Consider the following 20,154-nt stretch of genomic DNA (forward strand, 5'->3'; position numbering starts at 1 on the left):
AATATATTGGAACACGAGCAGGGAAAATAAACATGTAATTCTCTGATTATATATTTGATAGTAAGGATGAGTGAGTGAGAAAAATGTGATTTGACATATCGATATTCAAGTTAGATTTTTTTTCAATTATTTCATCTACAACTACAGTAGGAAGTTTATGGTAGGTACTCTTTGGTCAATAATTTTTTTTTTTATTACATTTACATTTAATGTCTATGATTTACCGGCAAGTGCAGTTTACGACGTCTGTAACTGCTATTTTTTTGTTTTAATCAATTTATTATTTCTCATTCCGTCATTCTAATTATACATTGAATAAATACTTCCCTACACAAATATAATAAAAAACCTAATAATGTCGGAAAAACATTTGCAAACAGGTAAGTGAATAATAGTTCTATTGCATATTTTTATACTGATAAGTGATAACATTTTTAAATTATATATTTTTTTATCTTAAAGGAGATGACCTTCCATCGTACAATGAAAAATTGCGGTTATTTGCAATGAGATTTTGCCCATATGCTGAAAGAAGTGTTCTTGTACTAAATGCAAAAAAAATTCAATATGACTTAGTTTTTATTAATTTGGATCACAAGCCAGAATGGGTTTTTAATTTCAGCCCCAAAGGTACGTATTATCAATAAATACTTCATTACTCATTTCTGGTAATTCCATTTAAAAAATATGTATTTTCTTGTAGGAACTGTTCCTGCCTTGGAATATGAGCAAGGAAAAGCAATATTTGATAGCAACATTATTAATGTATACCTTGATGAAAAATATCCTGAGGTGTCCCTTCAGTCATCAGATCCACTAAGACGGGCTCAGGATAAAATGCTTGTGGAGCAGTTTGCTGGTGTAAGTGACCATATTTTTAGGAACATTCACCATTCAAAATAACTCAAAATATTTTTCTATTACAACTTACAAACGAATATTTACTTGTTTTTATTAGGCTCAATCAGCATATTACACTGCTGCATTCAATGCTCAAGCTCTTCAACCCAACATGGCTGAAAATTATCACAAAGGTTTGGAGCTATTGCAAAAAGAAATTGAAGCCCGTGGCACTAAATTTTTACATGGAGATGAACCAGGCCTAGTTGATTATACTATCTGGCCATTCTTGGAACGTTTTGAAGCTCTACCTTTACTGGGCAAGGCTGAGTTTGCTATTGACAAGTCTAAATATGAAGTTTTGGTAAGTTAAACCACAGTACTTGAATTCGACACCAACAATTTATACTACGCTAACTCGAAAGTGTGGGCACACTGCTAATAATTGTTAGCATAATATAAATCAATTTATTTAAAAAATTGCCTTTTGTTAGCGTTGTATAAATTTGTAACTTTGTTGATTTTGTATATTTCTTCACGATTTTATTAAGACATATAAAATAACATATTTTAAGCAACTTGGCACAAATAAACGGTTTTCACTAAAATTTGAGTTAGCGTAGTATAAATTGTAGGTGTCGAAATAGGGAATTTTTAAAAACTACCTTTCTCGATAAGGCTTTCAATGACACATCCTTTTTATATTAGCAATCTGTTTAGGCTAATAGTGAGTTTTTTTTTAAAATGAATCAGTCAATTCTTCTCCACATATAGCACATGTCCCATCCTTTATCAACTATTTTGGACTGAATTTTAGTGTCAATTTCTTTCTTGCCAGTCAAACCCAGAAAATGATTGTGCCTATTCAAATTTTGGAAAAAATACATAGAAATAATGTACTAATATATTTTTAATTACAGACCAATTACATGGATTCCATGAAGAATGTGCCAGCTGTCAAGTCTTATGCCTTAGCTGCAGAGACTCACGCTAAATTTACCGAATCCCGAATTAAGGGTGACGCTAACTATAACATGTTGGACTCCAGTGCAGTATGCTGCATGCGCCCAAGGAAGAAGAAGGAATAAACCATGAAACTTGTAACAAATATTATGTGTTTATAAAGTACTTACTCTTGTTAAAAATAATGGTGGATTTAAAAAGGGAATAAAGAACAATATAAATAAGATGTCTTTCATTAATAACGATTTTAAATAACTCAATTACAATTTCAAAGGTGACAATTATTTTTTCATTCTATTTGTGTGAATAACAAAACATCGACCTATTTTTCTGATTGAATAGCGTATCTTAGAAAAGTTGTTGGTTATTTATAATTTCTGTAATAACTTCTTTTGAACGTAGCCGATATTTTCGAAAAACTGGTTTCTGGTACAATTTTTCCAACGTGTTGGTGTGAGGGGTGCTCAAGGTCGCATTCTCAGAATACTAATTATGATTCTAAACTATTGTCCATGACCTTTTGTAGTGTTAATCCCCTTTTATGTCTCTAATGACTTAATTACAACATAATTTTTAAGTAACTGGTGAAGTTCAATTAATAAAACATATTTGTTTTAGCAAGGAAACCGATCGTATTAATAATCTACCACCCATACTACATAGGCATACGCTGATTTGAAGCCTCAACTTTTAGATAACTATTTCGCGCGCGGACATTTAACCCTGACTAACAAAACTTTCTTACCTGTTTTTGTGTAGTTTTTATAAACTCCAATGTTTTTGTACATTGTAAAAACTTTTGTCGCCTAAGAGTAATTTATAAATTAAATAACAAGTTGTAAACTATTTTCCTTATATTAGAGAATAAAGTAGCTCAGCCGTTTGCTCTCTAAACTCATCGTTTGTTTCTTATGTCGCCGGCATCGTAGGCGTACAATGTGTTAATTAGGAAAACAATAAAATAAAATTCGAACTACTTATTTTATTTTTAAAGAATCTTCTCATGTTACCAGTCAAAACGACTTGTATTTTAATGTTAACTGTCGTCGCTATTAAAACATACTGCATTTGGTTGTTGGCTGCCTCCTTATTAAAAAAAAACATATGTTTGTTTATAAAATTTATATTTCACTAAGAATTTATTACACAACCTATTTTCGCGTACTAAATTAAAATAACTCGTAGGTATAGAATATATCACATTAACAACAACATTTTAAATAATAAATTAAACCAAAATTCCATAGTCCTGAGATTCTTATAGGTAGTCATTAAGTCCATATTGTTTGTTCAATATAAAATATACATGTTCCACTTTAAAGAAACTGTAACATAATTATTTTATTATTAATTATTTTCAAATTATATATCCTCATAAAAAAAAAACAATTTTAAAATACTATTTATGTCACATATTGTAAATGAATTTATAATCCAAATTTAAATGAGAACAGACAGCACCCTTTTCTAACTTATTGAGTTAATGATTACAACATATATTGTATATGTATCTATATGTTACATTCTTTCTTTTTTAAATATGTAATTGTATCAGTTGATGCATTTGTCATATAATATTGTTTTATCATATTGAATAGGTGTGTAATTAAATACAATATTTTATTATAAATATATTTGCTGAATACTATAACCATTATATTATTTTGTACTGAACTAGCTGCTAATTAAAATGTTATGCATAATGATATACAGTATGTCACTAAAACAGGTCTTTGTGGAACTTTTAAACCCTGTTGAAGGTTCTGAATAATATAGTCGACCATTGGTAGCACTAAATTGTTAAGTGGTGGTTTGCGGAATTATTGATGACTTATATATCGACCCCTAATGTGCTATTTAAAGTGTGTTAAAGCCATTATTGTAATTACAAATTATTTTTGTTTGTTTATACTTTGCTTACAAAAGTACTGACAACTAATATTACATTAGATATTAAGGAGTGTTTTTATTAAATACAAGATAGAAAGCTTATTCGGTAATAGAAAAAAAGTGAGTTTAACGAAACGAAAAGCCCAACACTTTAAACAAGAAATAAGTCAGAAAACAACATTATGTTGAAATAATCTCGTTAGGAATCACAGCAGTGTTTTTTATGTATTTTATATGGCCTATTCCAATCGAGGGAGTAGATATAAAAAAACCTGTGATTTGTATATTTCATGTGATTTGCTAATAGATATGCTATATATATCTTTATTTATAATGAAATACTATCCCACTTAACTGCTTATATTCATTTTAATTTTATTTTCAAGTTCCGATAACAACGTGTCTTTCAAAACGCCATTTTTCGCGAACCCCTTAGATTATTTAAGATCTCGACCAATGATATCGCATTAACTCAATGTCAAAGTTGTTTATTTGTCTTTGCTTCTCTTGTGGTTGGCTATAATAAAACCTAAATCAAAGATTTTTCATATGAGGATTAGTTATATGAATATTCATTTAGTTTAAGGTAATTCGGCGAATTGTTTCTAAGGAATGTAATTATAAGTAATATTTATATTTGAAGAAAGAGTATTCAATTCACGTACCTCGGGGGCGATGACGCTGAATTCAAACCACCAGAGAAATAATACTTTCCAATTTTTACGTCCAATTTTCACTAAATATTGGAACACCCTTAAATAATCAATGTTTATTTCGAAAGCACTTAAAATTCGTATTAATAGTAGTATCATTTTTGTATCGTTTATAGATTAATATAAACAAAAACATTATATTTATACACATAATGAAAACTCCAAATGTAATAACTGTTTCAGTATGAAATGTTATGTAATGTTGTTTTATATATAATGTACTAAAATCAATAATTGTTTGTAGCCAATATAAAATATTATTTAACATTATTTATAATAATTTATTACGTTTATGAAATGAACAAACTATAAATATACATAATAGTATAATCTTATTTGTCATTTTTAAAGTACTTACATATGAAATCAACATTTAAAATAAACAATACCGGCACATTTGTACAACGATAAAAAAATATTTACAATTCATTTACTTAACGATAGGGAGAAGCACTTTGTAGGGGAAGTCATTTCAACAATAACATTCATATAAACTTTTATGTCAACATAAAGAATATTAACTATGAAAAAAATAATAGTCTTAGCAATATTGTCTATGGAACTTTTAAGATTTAAAATAATCAAGTACAAATGCCTTTTGTCCATAAAATATTAAGTGTCTTACGAAATATTTTCTATTATTATATAAAGCTGAGAATAAAGCGAATGTTTTATAGAAACAAAGAAATTGTGATATCAAGTATCATCTCTACCAATCACTAACATGGCTGCCATGAGAATTTATACAAGAATTTTAGTTTTAACGTTAAGGAAGTCTTTTATAATGTGATCGAAAAATTCGTTACTTTTATAAAAGCACTCGACCCAAGCAAAAGTAATACATAGTTAAAATAAAGTAATTAATTACTAATGATATTGAGTGATAAGTGTGTTTTAAATGGCTTCTATACTAATTTTATTAATAGAAGTTGCACAAAAATTATATCTCAATCCAGATAAAAAAAAAACTCTAAAAAGCACCCTTCAGACTACGTCTTTTTCTTAAAAATGTTCTGCAGATTCATATTAGTTTTGGACTGTTGAAATATTTGCGTAACCCTTCTACCGACTTCCTGAGCGGCTTGGAGATTGGTCGACGGGCGAGGGGACGGACCGCGCGGGACCTCGGCAGGCGAGCCCACGACCTGCAACAGGGCCTCGATCGCCGGCTTGTACTGCGACAGGGACGGCGCTTGAACGATCTCTTCTAGTTTCCTACAAAGCGTCACATACACTTTTAGGTATATATTGAAAAACCAGAAAACGTATCCACTACTTTTAAATTTTATGCAACTAATAAGTAAGTAATACTCCGTAGTAAATTTTCGTTTACTGCGGCTAGGGATTATATCTCAACTGCGATAAACAAGGAAGGACATAATAAATAATCAATTTAACGTCAATAGCGCAACGGGTTACGGGTCGCCTAGCTACGTAGAACGTCGCAGGTGCGATCCTGACCCCTCGGGCTAATTAAAATAATTGGAGGGGTAAGGATCAGGAACTACTCAAAATGGAAATCTGGTACAATTTTGTTCACCGGATCGAAAGGAGTCGAAAAGTTATAAGAATGAAGAAGGAAACGAGCGAGTCACCGCAGCGCGCGGGGCAGGTCGCGGTGCGGCGCGCAGCGGTGCGCGGCCAGCTGCAGCGCGGGGCACAGCGCGCCCGCCGCCGCGCGCGCCGCGCCGCACTCGCACAGCCGGCACAGCGCCGACACCGCTGCAACATAAGTAAGGCTTCAGATGCCGAGATTTTGCTTTCAAAGCACGTCACGTTGCAGGCCCATCGGATTATGAGAGTGACGGAATGGTGATTGTCTTCCATAATAAATTAGTTAGTAAAATAATCAATTTTATTTGAATTATTACTGTTGGAAAACCGTAACAATTTCGTTTCGTTAGATGGGTGCCCAGAGTGGGTAGTACCTCTCTCGGAGGCGGGCCGGCCGTCCTCGTGGGGCAGCAGCAGCAGCGCGAGCGCCTCGGCGGCGCGGGCCAGCTCGCCGGCCGACAGCTCCCGCGAGCCCAGCGCGCCCTCCAGCGGCGCCCACACGCGAGCGTCGCCCGCCACGCGCCGTGCCGCGCCCCCCCACGCCGACAGCCCCGCCTCGCGTACCGACCTGGCGGGCCGGTACCGTTATAGCTACTGGTGCGCTACATTGAGCAGGTCTTCACGGAAGAATTTACATTCCGAAGCGGTGTTAGCTTAACATTTAGTTTATGTTTTAAAATCACGAGATGGTTCTCGGTCCGACTAGAATTCGGACGGAACTGTCGACGATGACTATGCATAACTTTTTCTAGCGAAAAATTGTAATCGTTAATTTAGAAAAAAAAACACAACTTGTATAATATTATACTACAGGCACCAAACTGTAGAAAACGAACCTATCGGATATTTTAAATACGTTATTTTTTATTTAAACTTACACATCGTCATCATAAAGCAAGGCGACGATGGCGGGTAGGAGCTGTTTGTCTATACACTCCTCCTCTACGTCCGTTATGTTCAGGAGTTCCGTGATAAGGTTCGCGATGTACACGCGGACGGCGCTGCCGCTCGAACTGTCGCAACTAGTGGCTGAGACTGCAAATGCAAAATTACGACATGTTAAAATAAATAAATTTCAATTTCGAAATTGCTAACATATTTTATTCAGTAAAATATATATATATATGTCGTCGATTATGAATACTTATTAATTTAGATGTTTTTGTTGTATCTGTGGGGTGTGAACGCCGTGACATAATGAGTCACGTGATCGGAATCGTTTGAAGGGACAACTGTCACATTTTAAATTCTTTCGAGAGCGATGAGTCGGAAGCTAAATATTATTATAGAGAGCGATACAGTTCGGGCCTTCCAAACGGGACCGTTGGTTCACGCAACTCGGATAGTTATAATATACCTACTTTATCATTTGTGACTGCTGATTACCTACATAAAGTACAAGAATTGTCATATTGTATCGTCGTTTTGCCTGAGACCTACGCCTTGAACCCTGTACCAGAAGCTCATACCGACGACGGCCGTGCCGCTGATCTATCGCAGTCGCCGTCGTATATATACAATTATACAAATATTATTTCATTAAAAAAATAAGAACTTACACTCTCGCAGATGTTGCAAAAAGAAATTAAGCGTATCTGGCTTGTTTTGTGCCAAATATTTAAAAGGAATAGAAAATATTTTCGTTGGAAGACCTCTCAAGCTGCTGTACATGACCCATCTGTAAAATATCAAACGATATTAAACGAGCTTATATATGACTAATTATTATCGATGTGTTATTGGTGAGTTATGGTTGTGTGTGGATGAGAAATCTGCCTGAGACTGAACTAAAATCCATTCCACGAGTCGGGAGAATACTAGGGAATGAACACTACTATGATTATTATTATTAGCTAAGCTAGTTAATAATAATCTAATAAATTATTAGCTAAGCTAGCTAAGCTAAAGAACTATTAATGGTATTAATCATTAATTAACTTACTTTTCCAAAAATTCTCCATGTTTCGTTCTTTCCTCGCACGCTACCAATACCGTTATTAGGTAAATGCCAACTATAACGACACGATCAACATTGACTGCGTGTAGTTTCTCTAATTTATTCTCTAAGTCCATAATTATGTCTTTGAATATAGGATTTAAGATTTTCGAAGAGAATTCAGCACCAAAGTTATCTACGTAATTATTAAATAAATTTATAAGCATTTCATATATTGCGTGGTGACTTAATATCTTGCTATTTGTTGCTATATCTAAAATTTGTTTTACTCTGTAAAAAAAAATATATATTTTAGATATATTGAAAATTGCTTTAAAAACTAAATTAAAATTAATAATTAAATTATAAATAATTATATTATATTATAGAGGAAATATATAATATTTATTAACTAATATAGCATTACATGTATATTTCTTTCATATAGACACTAATCTAAAATTTATTTTTAAGTTATAAATATAAAATCGAGAATATTATTAACTTTATTTATCGTTTTATTTGCTTATACAGATTAGTTTGTTATTTAATAAATGTTAAAAAATCTAAATAAATTAATTAATATAAAAATAAAAACTTAATAGAAATACTTTCATATATTACAATAAATATTTTGACACAATGTTATCTTCAGAATAGAAAAACTGGGACTCATATGAAATTAGATCATTAACATCGTCACCAACATCGATGTCAGATTTACTAACCCGACTGAATACCGAACGTTCATTGGCCGCCGATTGCGTCATCAGCTGCCATCGACCAATAAACATTTAGAATTCAGAAAGGGGAGGCCAATGATTAAATATACTGAAATACTCACACACTAATAAACCAATTCAATTCCTCCCATCTCGCCTCAGGGTTATCTTTTAATAAGCTATTCATTGTCGTTAATAAAATCTTAGCATCAACATCATCAGTCATATAACATTGTAAATCTATAAACTTTTTCTCACTCAACGGCACTTCTTGCAGGTTTACGGTTTCCATATCACAGTTACTCAGGTTTGTATCTTTAACTAATTGTACATTAATTACATAGGCCAGTTGCGCTAAAACTAAAGCTTGCATCACATCCAAATATAAAATTACGGTTTTCCATTCGTTATCTGTGCTCGCTAACACTAAATTGTTCATTATTCTGCTAAACAGATCCGACGAAAATTTTCCTGTATGTGAAAAAAAAAACCAGGTATCGTTTAATTGTAAAGGATAATGTTTATGACAAATTAAAAAAATTCAATGAATTTTTAAAACATTTTCTTGTACAAAAACTGTTTGAGGACCTATTGAAAAACCTAAAGAAAAATAGGACAATAAAGTATCATAATCGTATACAACAAGATCCCAGATCTGTGTTATTATCAAATAAGGTGGATTATTTGCCCATCTGAATAGGAAACTATAGGAATACTAGGTTTCGCCCGCGGTTTCGTTTGCGTTTTAGGGCATAAAAAAGCTAGCTTCATACAATATTTAATTAAATTCAGTTCAGCTTTTTGGCCATGAAAGCGTTACAGATAGACAGATAAAGTTACTTATGCAGTTATAATACTAGTATAGATATATACAAAGCAAACTAATAATTACCAGCAAATAGAGAACTCCTTGCCAAAATTGGCACAAACACACTAATAGTATCTTTAACATTCTTCTCCACTGAATCCTTCAGGAAGCTAAACATGATGTTCTCCAGCTGCCCATACTTGTGCTCCGCGACCGGACACACCAGGCAGGCGGACTTGAGACCGATGCTCCTTATTTCCGGTTCACTAGACTCACACATGAGTACGACCAGACTGAGCAACAGAGAAGTGCACAGCTCGATTGGCACATACGGGGCTATCGAGAGACAGATTTGGCTGGCGAGTATTCTTCGCTCGGGGGACCTGGACGCCAGGAGTTCCGCTATCGAAGATAGCACTTCTCCACTGCCACCCCACTTTACGACTAGACATGTCGCTGAAAAAAAATATATCATCGGTATAAGCTCTGCCGTATATCCGTGAGATATCCGTGATTGGGAAAGATTTTAGTCTTATACACCACGAGAACTAACTACGGTAGTAAAAATCTGATGTTTTGAGGAGCACAGTTATATTACAAATTACCAATAGATATAAAAGAACGAAAACCAATTACAACATTAAAAAAATGCTAAAATGTTAAATAAAAGATTAAAGAAAAGATGACGATACCTTCGCAGACGGCCCTGGCGTCGGGCGGCTCGGGCTTCTTGTAGAGCGTGAGCAGCGCGTGCAGCGTGCGCGCGCGCCGCGCGTCGCCCGCGGGCAGCAGCGCCGCCGCGCCCGCCAGCAGCGCCGCCGCCTCGCCGCGCCGCGACACCAGCGTGTGCGGCAGCACCTGCGACACGTCGCATTTAGGGACGGAGGGAACCCCAGGCACCTACCCCAGGTCCTCCGCGAGAGCCTCCCCCCATTAGAGATTCACATAATTCCGACGACTTAACCATTTTAATGTAATATACGTGTAGATCTATCTACATTTAATCAAATTTTAAAAATATTATTTATTGCTTTTAAAAGTTACTGGAACATCGATCGATAAATAAATTCTTGACAAACCTTACTGACAGCAATGAAATTGTTCAAATTTTTAAATGAATAATAGGGGCTTCTACTCCTCTGTTGCTCCAGGGCCCCAAGATCTTTAAATCGGGCCCTGTCCGATTGGGATAACGTGTGCACACCTTTGTTTGCGTGCACACACCTGCACTATTGTATTTCTTGGTCGACTGTGACAACTGAATTGACAAGTGTCAGTTGGGGATGGCCGTAGTGCTCAAAACGGTCATCATCAACATTTTATTTTTATACTAATTGGAATGTTGTATTTTTATGATATAGGTGGCAAATAAGTGCCGAATGTGAAATTCAGCAGCCGAAATTAATCCAAACAATTTTTCGGTAAAAAATGTAGAGTGATCCAATACCTCTACGCAAAGCCAAAGGATCAAGTAGGTCGGAAAGGGGCTTGATTGTCTATAATTCGAGCCACTCTGCGTTGAGTGCGGTCAAATGGAATAAGTTAGTACTGTGGAGCACTCGCCCAAAGACGAGAGCAGTACTCCACGACAGGCCGGATTTGCGACTTGTATAGTTTTAGGCGATGAGTCTGACCACATCTATTATGGCATTCAAAAAGTTGTGTGGAATAATCAAGCTCAGATATATATATATATATGAACCCTGAAATATTGCACTCCTTTTTTGGGCAGTAGTAATAAACGTAATAATATTGAATAAAAACCGTCCAAACCCTCGGCAGCCCGCAATCTAACAGATAATTTTTTGTGCAATGTTTTAACAAACCGCAACAACCAATTGAAATGACAATTGAATAACAATTGCAATGAGCTAAGGAATAACAATTATGAGAACTCTATTAAAAAAAAAACAAACTTACTCGAGGCAGTGTATCCGCTACTAATGGTAGCAGTCCAGGTAATGTGATGGGTTGGTTGCTGGTCACCAAGTCTGAGAGTAGATCGTTGGCTAGAGGCTCATTTAGATCTGTTGAGTCGTAACACCACGACAGTATCGATTCCTTCAAGTTGTTAGGAAGATTACTAAAAAATACAAATGAAAATTTATAAATTTAGAGTACAATAGAAACTTTTTAAGGCTCTCAGATGATAAAACAAAAGTCAGATAGAGCGCGCGTAACATAATAGTAAAGCAAAAAAAACAAAAGCGAATTCTCGCTTGTTCTTCTTAGTATTTATTAAATAATCTGTTTAAAATGCACTTTAACCAAAAACAAGCTCCAAGAATCAGCAGTTCAAACTGTAGTTTTTTTAAATACGCCTAATAACACACAAATTAAACTTTTTTCTTACATCTGTCCAAATCACTCTTATCGACTGTAATTTATGTTAATTGATAATTTTCTAATATACTAATCTTACAGACCGTTTAAGCTATGCTGGGGCCCTTGGGCACCCATGAATTTGGGGTCATTTTAGTAGATATTTACTACCATGAAGAAATAATTTGCTTATTGCCTTAAGTATGATTTCAAATAAACGGTGCGGTAATTTTCGTAAATTCGTAGGAATCTGATCGGTTGTACAATCTCATGGCTGTTATAGTATATCGATTTTTATCATGAAGAGCACGTCTATAGCTTTCAACATTTTAATATCGACTATCGTCACTAGCCTTTTGATAAATATGTTAGTTATTTCTTACAAATATGTCAATTTAGAAAATATACATAGCAGTCATCGTGAGCACAAAGGTTTGAAACAAATTTTTGGTTCTTCGGGGCGCTCTCAGGGTGGGGGCGCTGGGCACGTGCCCTGTGCCCTAGTGTAAAGACGGTAATGTAAATACCGGTATAACGAACGATACTGATACAAGAGAGTGTAAGTTACCAATAAGTTTATTAAAAAGTAAAATTAACCTGAATGAATATAACTTTTAAATGTTACCTGTCAATCCACATTTCCTTGCTGTTCTCAATCGTGTTATACTCATATTGCACGCGCGTCCACTCGCCCGCGTCGTTGATACTCAAGGTCTCGTCGAGTGTGGTCACGCTGCCGCGTCTGTAGGGTGAGCCGCGAACACTGTCGCCGAGCAACGCGGGTTCGAAGGAGCTGGTGTTTGAACCTTCTTTTTTCGTTCTATTAACATTGAAGATACAGTTAATACGTATATACTTTTTTTTTAATAAAATTGGCCGACGGGCAAATTGGCCACCTGATGGTAACAGGGTCGCGCCCCGCCGCGCCGTAACAAATTTTAATCATTCCTTTTTTTTCTGCAATGCGCCACCAACCTTGGGAATTAAGTTATTATGTCCCTTGTGCCTGTACTTACCCTAACTCACTCACATCAAATCGGAACACAACAATACAAATATATCTATCCAGATGGGCTTGTACAAATCTGCTCCAATACGGGTTGGTGGATTCACATGTGGCAGAATTTCGTTGAAATTAGACACATGCAGGTTTCCTCACGATGTTTTCCTTCACCGCCGAGCGCGAGATTAATTATAAACACAAATTAAGCACATGAAAATTCAGTGGTGCTTGCCTGGGTTTGAACCCGCAATCATCGGTTAAGATACACGCGTTCTAACCACTGGGCCATCTCGGCTTCTCGATTCCAAACAAGGACTTAATAAATGTATAAAATACCTGGATGTACAATTTGTAAAATCATTTTAAATGATTCCATGAAACTAATACAAACATACGTGGGACAGACTACAAATTAAAAGCAACCATATAGTGAAATTTGGTACTTACGATCCACCATTTTTCTCGCTGTATATCATCTCGAATTGCTCCGGTGTGACACTATGTGTTGAATTTCCACTACCATAATGATTCTCTGAAGCTGTACAAGGAAGTGGCTTGTTTTCGAAATTCTGTTCTAATGTTGATTGACCACTGAACAACTTATCACCTGGTATTTGCAGATCAAGAGCTTTGCCCTCAGAAGTGGGACTTGTCAATGAATTCAAACTTACTAAAGCAGCATCATACAACTTTTGAAAGTTTAACTTTTCTGTTTCTAGAGCTATTATTTTTTGTTTAAGCAACTCTATCTCTTCAGCCTGAATTAAAAGCTGTAAATATTAATTTTCTTTTGTTAATAGAAACACATATAAAACTAATAAGAATTAATTATTGAAAATATATTTTTGAAATATTTGTAATAGCAACGTTACTTTAAATGCAACATAATTAGAACACTCACCAGTGACTTAGCAAATACATTGAATGGTATAAGATTTATGATACAAAATCAAAATAATTGAAAAAAAGAAAAAATACAATTACAAAATCATTTCACATTAAATTTATAGTGTCACTCATATTATTACATAATTTTATTATTACACATAAATGAGGCGCGCGAAAACTCTTTTAAGAATACTTTTTTTGGGGTAGAGGAGGTCATCGGAACACTGCTTGCACCCGGCCACTTGTTGTGCTAAAACCGGGCTAAGTCAAATAATACTTAATATTCAATTAAAGATACTAAGAATGCCAATGTTAAGTCTTTATATAATATTTTGAGATGATGAAGAATAAAAAAAATATATATTACTAAAGAGTGAAGAAATGAGAAAAAAATTACTATTATTGTAAATGCAAGTTTGGATGGATGTATCTTTATTACTTGATCAAGCCAGAACAGATTTCAATGAAAATTGGCAAACAGATAGATTATAGTTTGGAATACAAAGGTATATTTATCCCTAGCACCAGCAAAAACACATGGGAAGCTACAGCCAAAAACTAGTAATTTACAAATGTAACAGTATTATACATTTATAAATGATGATTATCATTATTTTACCAGTGTTGTTAGTAAATAGAAAATGAATGTTAATCACCTCATGATTCCATTCAGAGTCATGGTCTATTGATGTTTGACAACTAACACATACATTGCCTTCATCAAAATCAGTCTGACACTCAATTTCTGCCAATGATATACTTGTATTCACAGCCGAGTCCTCCTTTGTTACATTCAGATTAGTAGTGCTTCCTCTAAATAAGGATATCAAACTAGATGGTCTCGGCATATTTAAGCCAACATCATCCCAATCTTCAAATTCCTTAAATAAAAGTGTTTCTTTAAAATTATAAAGTTAGTAAATATATATTACATGCAGCTAACCAGCACTTCTGAAAGGATAAGCTTAGTCAGATTTACTAATCTAGCTTAACTGTAAACTAATACAGATTTACTGAATGCTTAGTGGGAGCCTACTGCATCATTGGTTGCCATCAACCAACAATCATTAAGATTATATATAAATAAGTGTTCAGCAATTCAGAAACTGAATGTAAAACTTTTTCTTTCCTTTTAATTGTTTTCATTGTTATAATCTAAAATACTTGTTGTCAAGTTACCTGATCTGGATTTTCATCTGAAAAAGTAATGCTTGTCAACTTGTAATTTTGAAGCAATAAGTACTCATTTATGAGAAAATTCAGAGCTCTTTTCTCATGTGGCTTTAAAGATCTTTCATTAAAGTTATCTTTTGTAGTTTTATCTAAAGATGATTCTCCATCTGCAATACATTATAAATCAATTTCATAGAATTATAATTCATTACCACTGGCTCCAAAATATTATGTTTTAAACTTATAATATTAATTACCTGCAAATTGAGTGAGATTTGCTCTCAATGCATTAATAGTTTCGCGAGCTTTTCGAAGTTCAAACTCAAGCACTGCTACATCTCCACCACTTCCTCCGCGATCGCCACCTCCTTCTTCAGAATACCTTGCTGTGTCTAGAGAGTCCAATGTAGCTTGACTCGGTGTACGGTCTACAGAATATAAATTATCGATATGAAGATTTTTTTTTTTTCATATATAACTTCAGTGTTAATTTTTAATGGTAGAATGAATACATACGCATAGAACTAATATCTGTCGCTCGCGATACATGTTGCTCAAAATTGCCAGGATTAGAAAAGAATTCTCTTAGTTGAGGTAATTCCTTGCCGCTTTCTACAAGTTCCGTATGAAGTTCCAAAGCAGATAAAAATAAATTGTCTTTTAACAATTTTGTCGCTATATCTTCATATGTGAGATGTAATGTCGTGAAAGAACTCTCTTCTGCATCCTTATATGGATTCATTTTCACGTTACTTTATTTTAAAACATGACAGATACAAAAATATTGGTAATAGGATTTCTTGAGGTAATCACATTCTCACTTATGTTTATATTTTTGATAATTATTTGGTTTTCACAGTGAAAATTGAAGAATGAGCACTGTTTGTCGCACTGACGAATATTTGACATTGACTTTCTTACATTTGTCAATTTGACATTTTTAAAAATGTTTTAAGCTGTTTTTGGAAAGTTACATACTGAGTGAAAACTAGAGTATCCTAAACTAAACTAGACGTCGTCTGCCATGTATTATATACTTCTTCGAAAAGCTCTGCATTGTTTTATATTGTTATTGTTTATTTCAGTCAAGGAACACAAAAAAATATCTTATAATATTTTTTATATAAGTGAAAATAATTTTTCGACAGTACTCTTGTCGTTTGGAAAATACTTTTATTTAAATTATATTTTAAAACGTTCCTTTATTATATGACATTTGTGAAGGTATTATCGATTTTTTTTATTTTTTATTTTATTGACGACATAACATATATTCTCACAATGTACAAACACCACGATATTTTGCAAATGTAAGGCTAGACTTTAAGTTGTATTAAAAAGCTGGCTTAAAAATTAAAATTTATATTGCGAATTGAAGCAAGCATAATAACGGTCAGTTTGTAATAAACAATGTGCCAACGCGTAAACAGTGTGCTTATTGAGAATTGAGATCCAGTTCCAGTATGAACATTGACCCGACGTGTACTGACTGGCTTTACAGTAATACAAATAAACGTAACACATTATAGCACTCTGTTTTGAAATTTGAACAGATAATAGATATACGTTTTGAATTTTGATGTTTAACTGGACATTTGTTATGAATTTTCAATTTTGAAGTTTGAAAAACAACAATATTAAAAAAAAATAGTAATAATTAATGTCCTAACTTTTGTCATATAATTTAAATTAAAGTGGTATTTCGAGCTTCAATCAATATACAGTACAATTTATAAAATGGGTGAAACATACTTTAACTTGAAAATGAAACTTGAAGAACTTGGATATAATAGCTCTTTGCCCGTAGAAGCAGTACCTTTAGTAGAGTGTATACTTGCTGATTTATTGCAAACTACGCGTAGCCTACAGCATTATATGGGTCTTTCTAAGGAGGCTCTTATGCAAAGAGAGGAACTGATGAAGGAAGCGGAACCTTATAAATGTGATAATATTAAACTTATTCAAGAAAATAACAAGCTGCATAGAGATATCATACATTTAAAGGAAGAAAATCTGAAATTAAGTAAAGACAGCAAAAGAAAACTTAAATCACTTGGTGAAGAACTTACAAGAAAAGAAACATTAATTAGTAAATTACAACATGATTTAAGAGATTTAAGTTTAAGGGGTCTCTGTGCGGAAACTCAAAGCAGTCGTAATAGGATGAAAAGGAAAGATGAAGGTGATTGTTATGCATCCAAAAGTTGCATGTGCAATGAAAAAACTTCTGTTGATGCAGAGGTTCTAGAACTGAACAAATCTATTCAGTCTTTGTTAGAAAAAAATAATGAATATAGTGATGAAATATTGTTTCTTAAGACTCAAATTGAGCATAGGGAAAATGAAATTGTAAGGTTAAAAATTCTTTTAGAAGGCGGTAGACCCATAGCAGCCATTAATAAAGACTTTAACTCATACAAACCAGATGTAAAAATAGAAAAATTATTAAAAGAAATTAAGGAACTTCAGAAAGCTAACGAGGATATGAAAAAGGAAATGGAGAAAAGCTTAGAAAAGCAGCATGAAGCTATGCTGCGTGCTTTATCTTTGGCAGATAAGAATAGAAACTTACAAGAAGAACTAAAAAAGGTTGATAAATTAGCATTAAAAGTTGAAGATGATTGTAATAAAAGATTAGCGTCTTTGATGAATGAGATCAACTTCATGCAAACAAGAATAGAAGGATTGACCATTAAAAATTCAGAATTAGAAAGAGAATTATCACAAAGGTATTACAAAAGTAGCTCACCAAAAGTTCAGGAATCTTTAATAATAGCATTAAAAGAAAAGGATGCTCTACAAAAAGAAATAAAAGACCTAGTTGACCTCAATAAGAGCTTACAGGACAAAATATTTTCTTTGTTTGAAGTTAATAATAATTTTAATGCAAGGTTTAAAGTTAACAATGATAGTCCTAATTGTAATGTTAAAGATGAATTAAAAAAACTATTCGAAGATGAAAGAAGAAATTATGAGACATATATTAACAATACGCAACAAAAGTTAACAGAAGCAATGAATCTTTTTAATAAAAAAGTGGATCAAGGTGATGATTTTAACTCAAAGACAAATATTTCATCTGATAAAATTCTTATTAAAGATTTGCATACTAAATTATGTGAGAGCGAACAAAAAATTCTCATGTTGAGAAAAGAAAATGATGATTTAAAAAGTAAAGCAATAAATAAAGAAGACTTTAATAAAAATAGTTACCAGGATATTATTAGTCATTTGAATGTAGAAAATTCTGAATTATCAAGGGAAAATATTTCACTTAGTCAACAGTTGAGTCAATATAAAGCATTAAATCGAGCATCAAATGGTAGCGGTGACTGCCATAAACAAGATCTGGTTCGGCTTAAAGTTCAAATAGAAGATATGACAAAAGAAATAGAAATATTAAAAAAAGATAAGCAAGAATATAACTTAAGATATAAAGAAGCTGTAGATTTGGTAGATAGGTTCAAAAGAGATTTAGCATATAAGCAGAAGGAGTTAGAAAACTTAGAGGAAGAAAATTGTTCTTATAGAATGACTAATAGAACTGGAAAAGCATCTGCAGATCAATTAAAAGAAGAGTGTAATTTTTTAAGAGAACAAATCAAGAAAATGCAAACAGATGTTATTAAAGAAAAGACATTAGCTAATCAAATTAAAAACATCCAACTTGAGACTGAAAGAAGTACTACTGAAATACAACATGAATTATTATTTGCTCAAAAAAAACTCAGTCTATCCAAGGATACAATTGATGTATTAGAAAAAAAATATAAGGAACTACAGTCTGAAAATATAAAGTTAAAAACAGAAAAATCTAGTCTGATAGATAATATTAAAATAATGGATACTGAGCGTGATAAATTGGTAATAGATTTGGACCAGAAAACTGAAAATGTTAGTGTTTTAGAGCAGAAAGTAAAGTCACAAACATATGAAATTAGCAAGTTAGAAAGTGAAATATCTGATCTCAAAAGAAAACTTAATTTGAATAAAGTTAATGAACACAAAGTAGTGGATTATGAGTCGCAAATAAGTTTTTTAAATGGAGAAGTACTAAGAATGTCTCAACAATATGACACAGCTATTATGGAAAATAAACGTTTGCAGAATAGTTTAGGAGATGTTAATGGTGTTTTAAAACTTACAAAAATTGAATTAGATAAGTCAAGAAAAGATGTGGACGGATTAAAGCAACAATTACAGCATTATGTGACAGAAATCAGAAGAATAGAAGATTTACTTTCCCAGAAAGAAGCTGAAAGGTCTGATATGTTAGAACATTTTGCGAGTCTATCTGTTGAAGCAAATATATTGGAAAATAATAATCATTCTTTAGAAAGTGAATCTGCTTCAAAAACAATTCAGTTGCAAACATACATTAATAAAATTCAAAGCTTAGAAGAAAAACTAGTTGAGAAAGATAATATAATTGATAGTCAATCAGCTCGAATAGCTTCAATGACATGCAAAATTAATACATTAGATAATGAAATTAAATTAATAACAGAAGAGAAAACTATTTTAGAGCAAAATGTATCATATCTTAAACAGATGTGCAATAATTTACAATTGAGTCATAAAAACAGTACTTCAAGTTTAAATGATAGTAATTCAGAATTGAAACTATATGAGAATAGAATAAAAAACCTTTCAAATGTTAAAGTTAAATTGGAATCTGAAAAGGAAACATTAAGAGATAATTTAATGACTACAGAAAAACTGTTATCAAATGCAAGAAAAGAAATTGTTGATCTGAAATTGGCATTACAAGATGCTACAAGTGAAACTAAATCATTGCATGAGCGTGTATGTAGACTTACTACTACAGAATCGGATATAGAAGAGGTATATATACTATTATTTAAGTTACATATATTCCATGCCATCGAAATAAATCATAACTTTTTATTTCAGAATGTGTTGTCTACAGAACATTTAGACCTACCATTAAGGTTAGAAGAAACAATTCATGAATTGAGCAATGAAGATGATGAGAGTGACAGATATAATCTTGCACATAAAAGCTACACAAAGTACTCACATAGCAGCACTCTATGATATATTTATTGTGTATGAAATGTTAATATAATTAAAAATATAAGGTATGCAGGTATTGTTTACAGAATTATTAAAATGTATTATATATAGTGAAATATAGGTATGGAAATCAGCTAAGCTGCAGTTGCATTATTGAATTATTAAAATGAATTTATATTAAATATAATAATTTGTATATATAGCTATTATAAATTTAATTATATTAAATAATTTTGGATAATATAAACATAAAATGAAAAGTTGTAAATAGGACTAAGTTAAGTTAAACTTAGCCTTATTTATAA

At 32.9% G+C, this 20,154-nt stretch overlaps 4 protein-coding genes across 5 annotated transcripts in view; 2 read left to right on the forward strand and 2 right to left on the reverse strand.

Moving 5' to 3' along the window:
* Window positions 1–20,154, reverse strand: part of LOC113402931 (pyrimidodiazepine synthase-like) — a 186,134-nt gene that overhangs the window by 7,084 nt on the left and 158,896 nt on the right. The window lies entirely within an intron of this gene.
* LOC113402913 (pyrimidodiazepine synthase-like) lies at window positions 226–2,027 on the forward strand. The gene is made up of 5 exons (XM_026643270.2): window positions 226–380; window positions 463–630; window positions 704–861; window positions 959–1,204; window positions 1,761–2,027. The coding sequence occupies exons 1-5, from the start codon at window positions 356–358 to the stop codon at window positions 1,926–1,928; spliced, it is 765 nt and encodes a 254-aa protein (XP_026499055.1). The 5' UTR covers window positions 226–355; the 3' UTR covers window positions 1,929–2,027.
* Window positions 4,615–15,734, reverse strand: LOC113402911 (RAB11-binding protein RELCH homolog). Of its 2 annotated transcripts, none has more exons than XM_026643266.2 (16): window positions 15,329–15,734; window positions 15,070–15,240; window positions 14,819–14,979; window positions 14,350–14,520; window positions 13,199–13,521; window positions 12,374–12,568; window positions 11,347–11,509; window positions 10,119–10,284; window positions 9,511–9,882; window positions 8,741–9,089; window positions 7,903–8,187; window positions 7,520–7,638; window positions 6,839–6,995; window positions 6,335–6,528; window positions 6,002–6,128; window positions 4,615–5,621 (listed from the first exon to the last, which is right to left on the reverse strand). In XM_026643266.2, exons 1-16 carry the CDS (start codon window positions 15,552–15,554, stop codon window positions 5,396–5,398), a joined length of 3,405 nt encoding a protein of 1,134 aa, XP_026499051.2. In that variant the 5' UTR covers window positions 15,555–15,734; the 3' UTR covers window positions 4,615–5,395. The 2 variants fall into 2 exon arrangements, with proteins under 2 accessions (XP_026499051.2, XP_026499050.2); XM_026643265.2 differs by having other exon boundaries at window positions 14,296–14,520; window positions 15,329–15,733.
* LOC113402912 (centrosomal protein of 135 kDa) lies at window positions 16,466–20,102 on the forward strand. The gene is made up of 2 exons (XM_026643269.2): window positions 16,466–19,657; window positions 19,727–20,102. Exons 1-2 carry the CDS (start codon window positions 16,550–16,552, stop codon window positions 19,868–19,870), a joined length of 3,252 nt encoding a protein of 1,083 aa, XP_026499054.2. The 5' UTR covers window positions 16,466–16,549; the 3' UTR covers window positions 19,871–20,102.

Source organism: Vanessa tameamea, chromosome 16 (genome assembly GCF_037043105.1).
Source record: "Vanessa tameamea isolate UH-Manoa-2023 chromosome 16, ilVanTame1 primary haplotype, whole genome shotgun sequence".
NCBI classification, from domain to species: Eukaryota; Metazoa; Arthropoda; class Insecta; order Lepidoptera; family Nymphalidae; genus Vanessa; species Vanessa tameamea.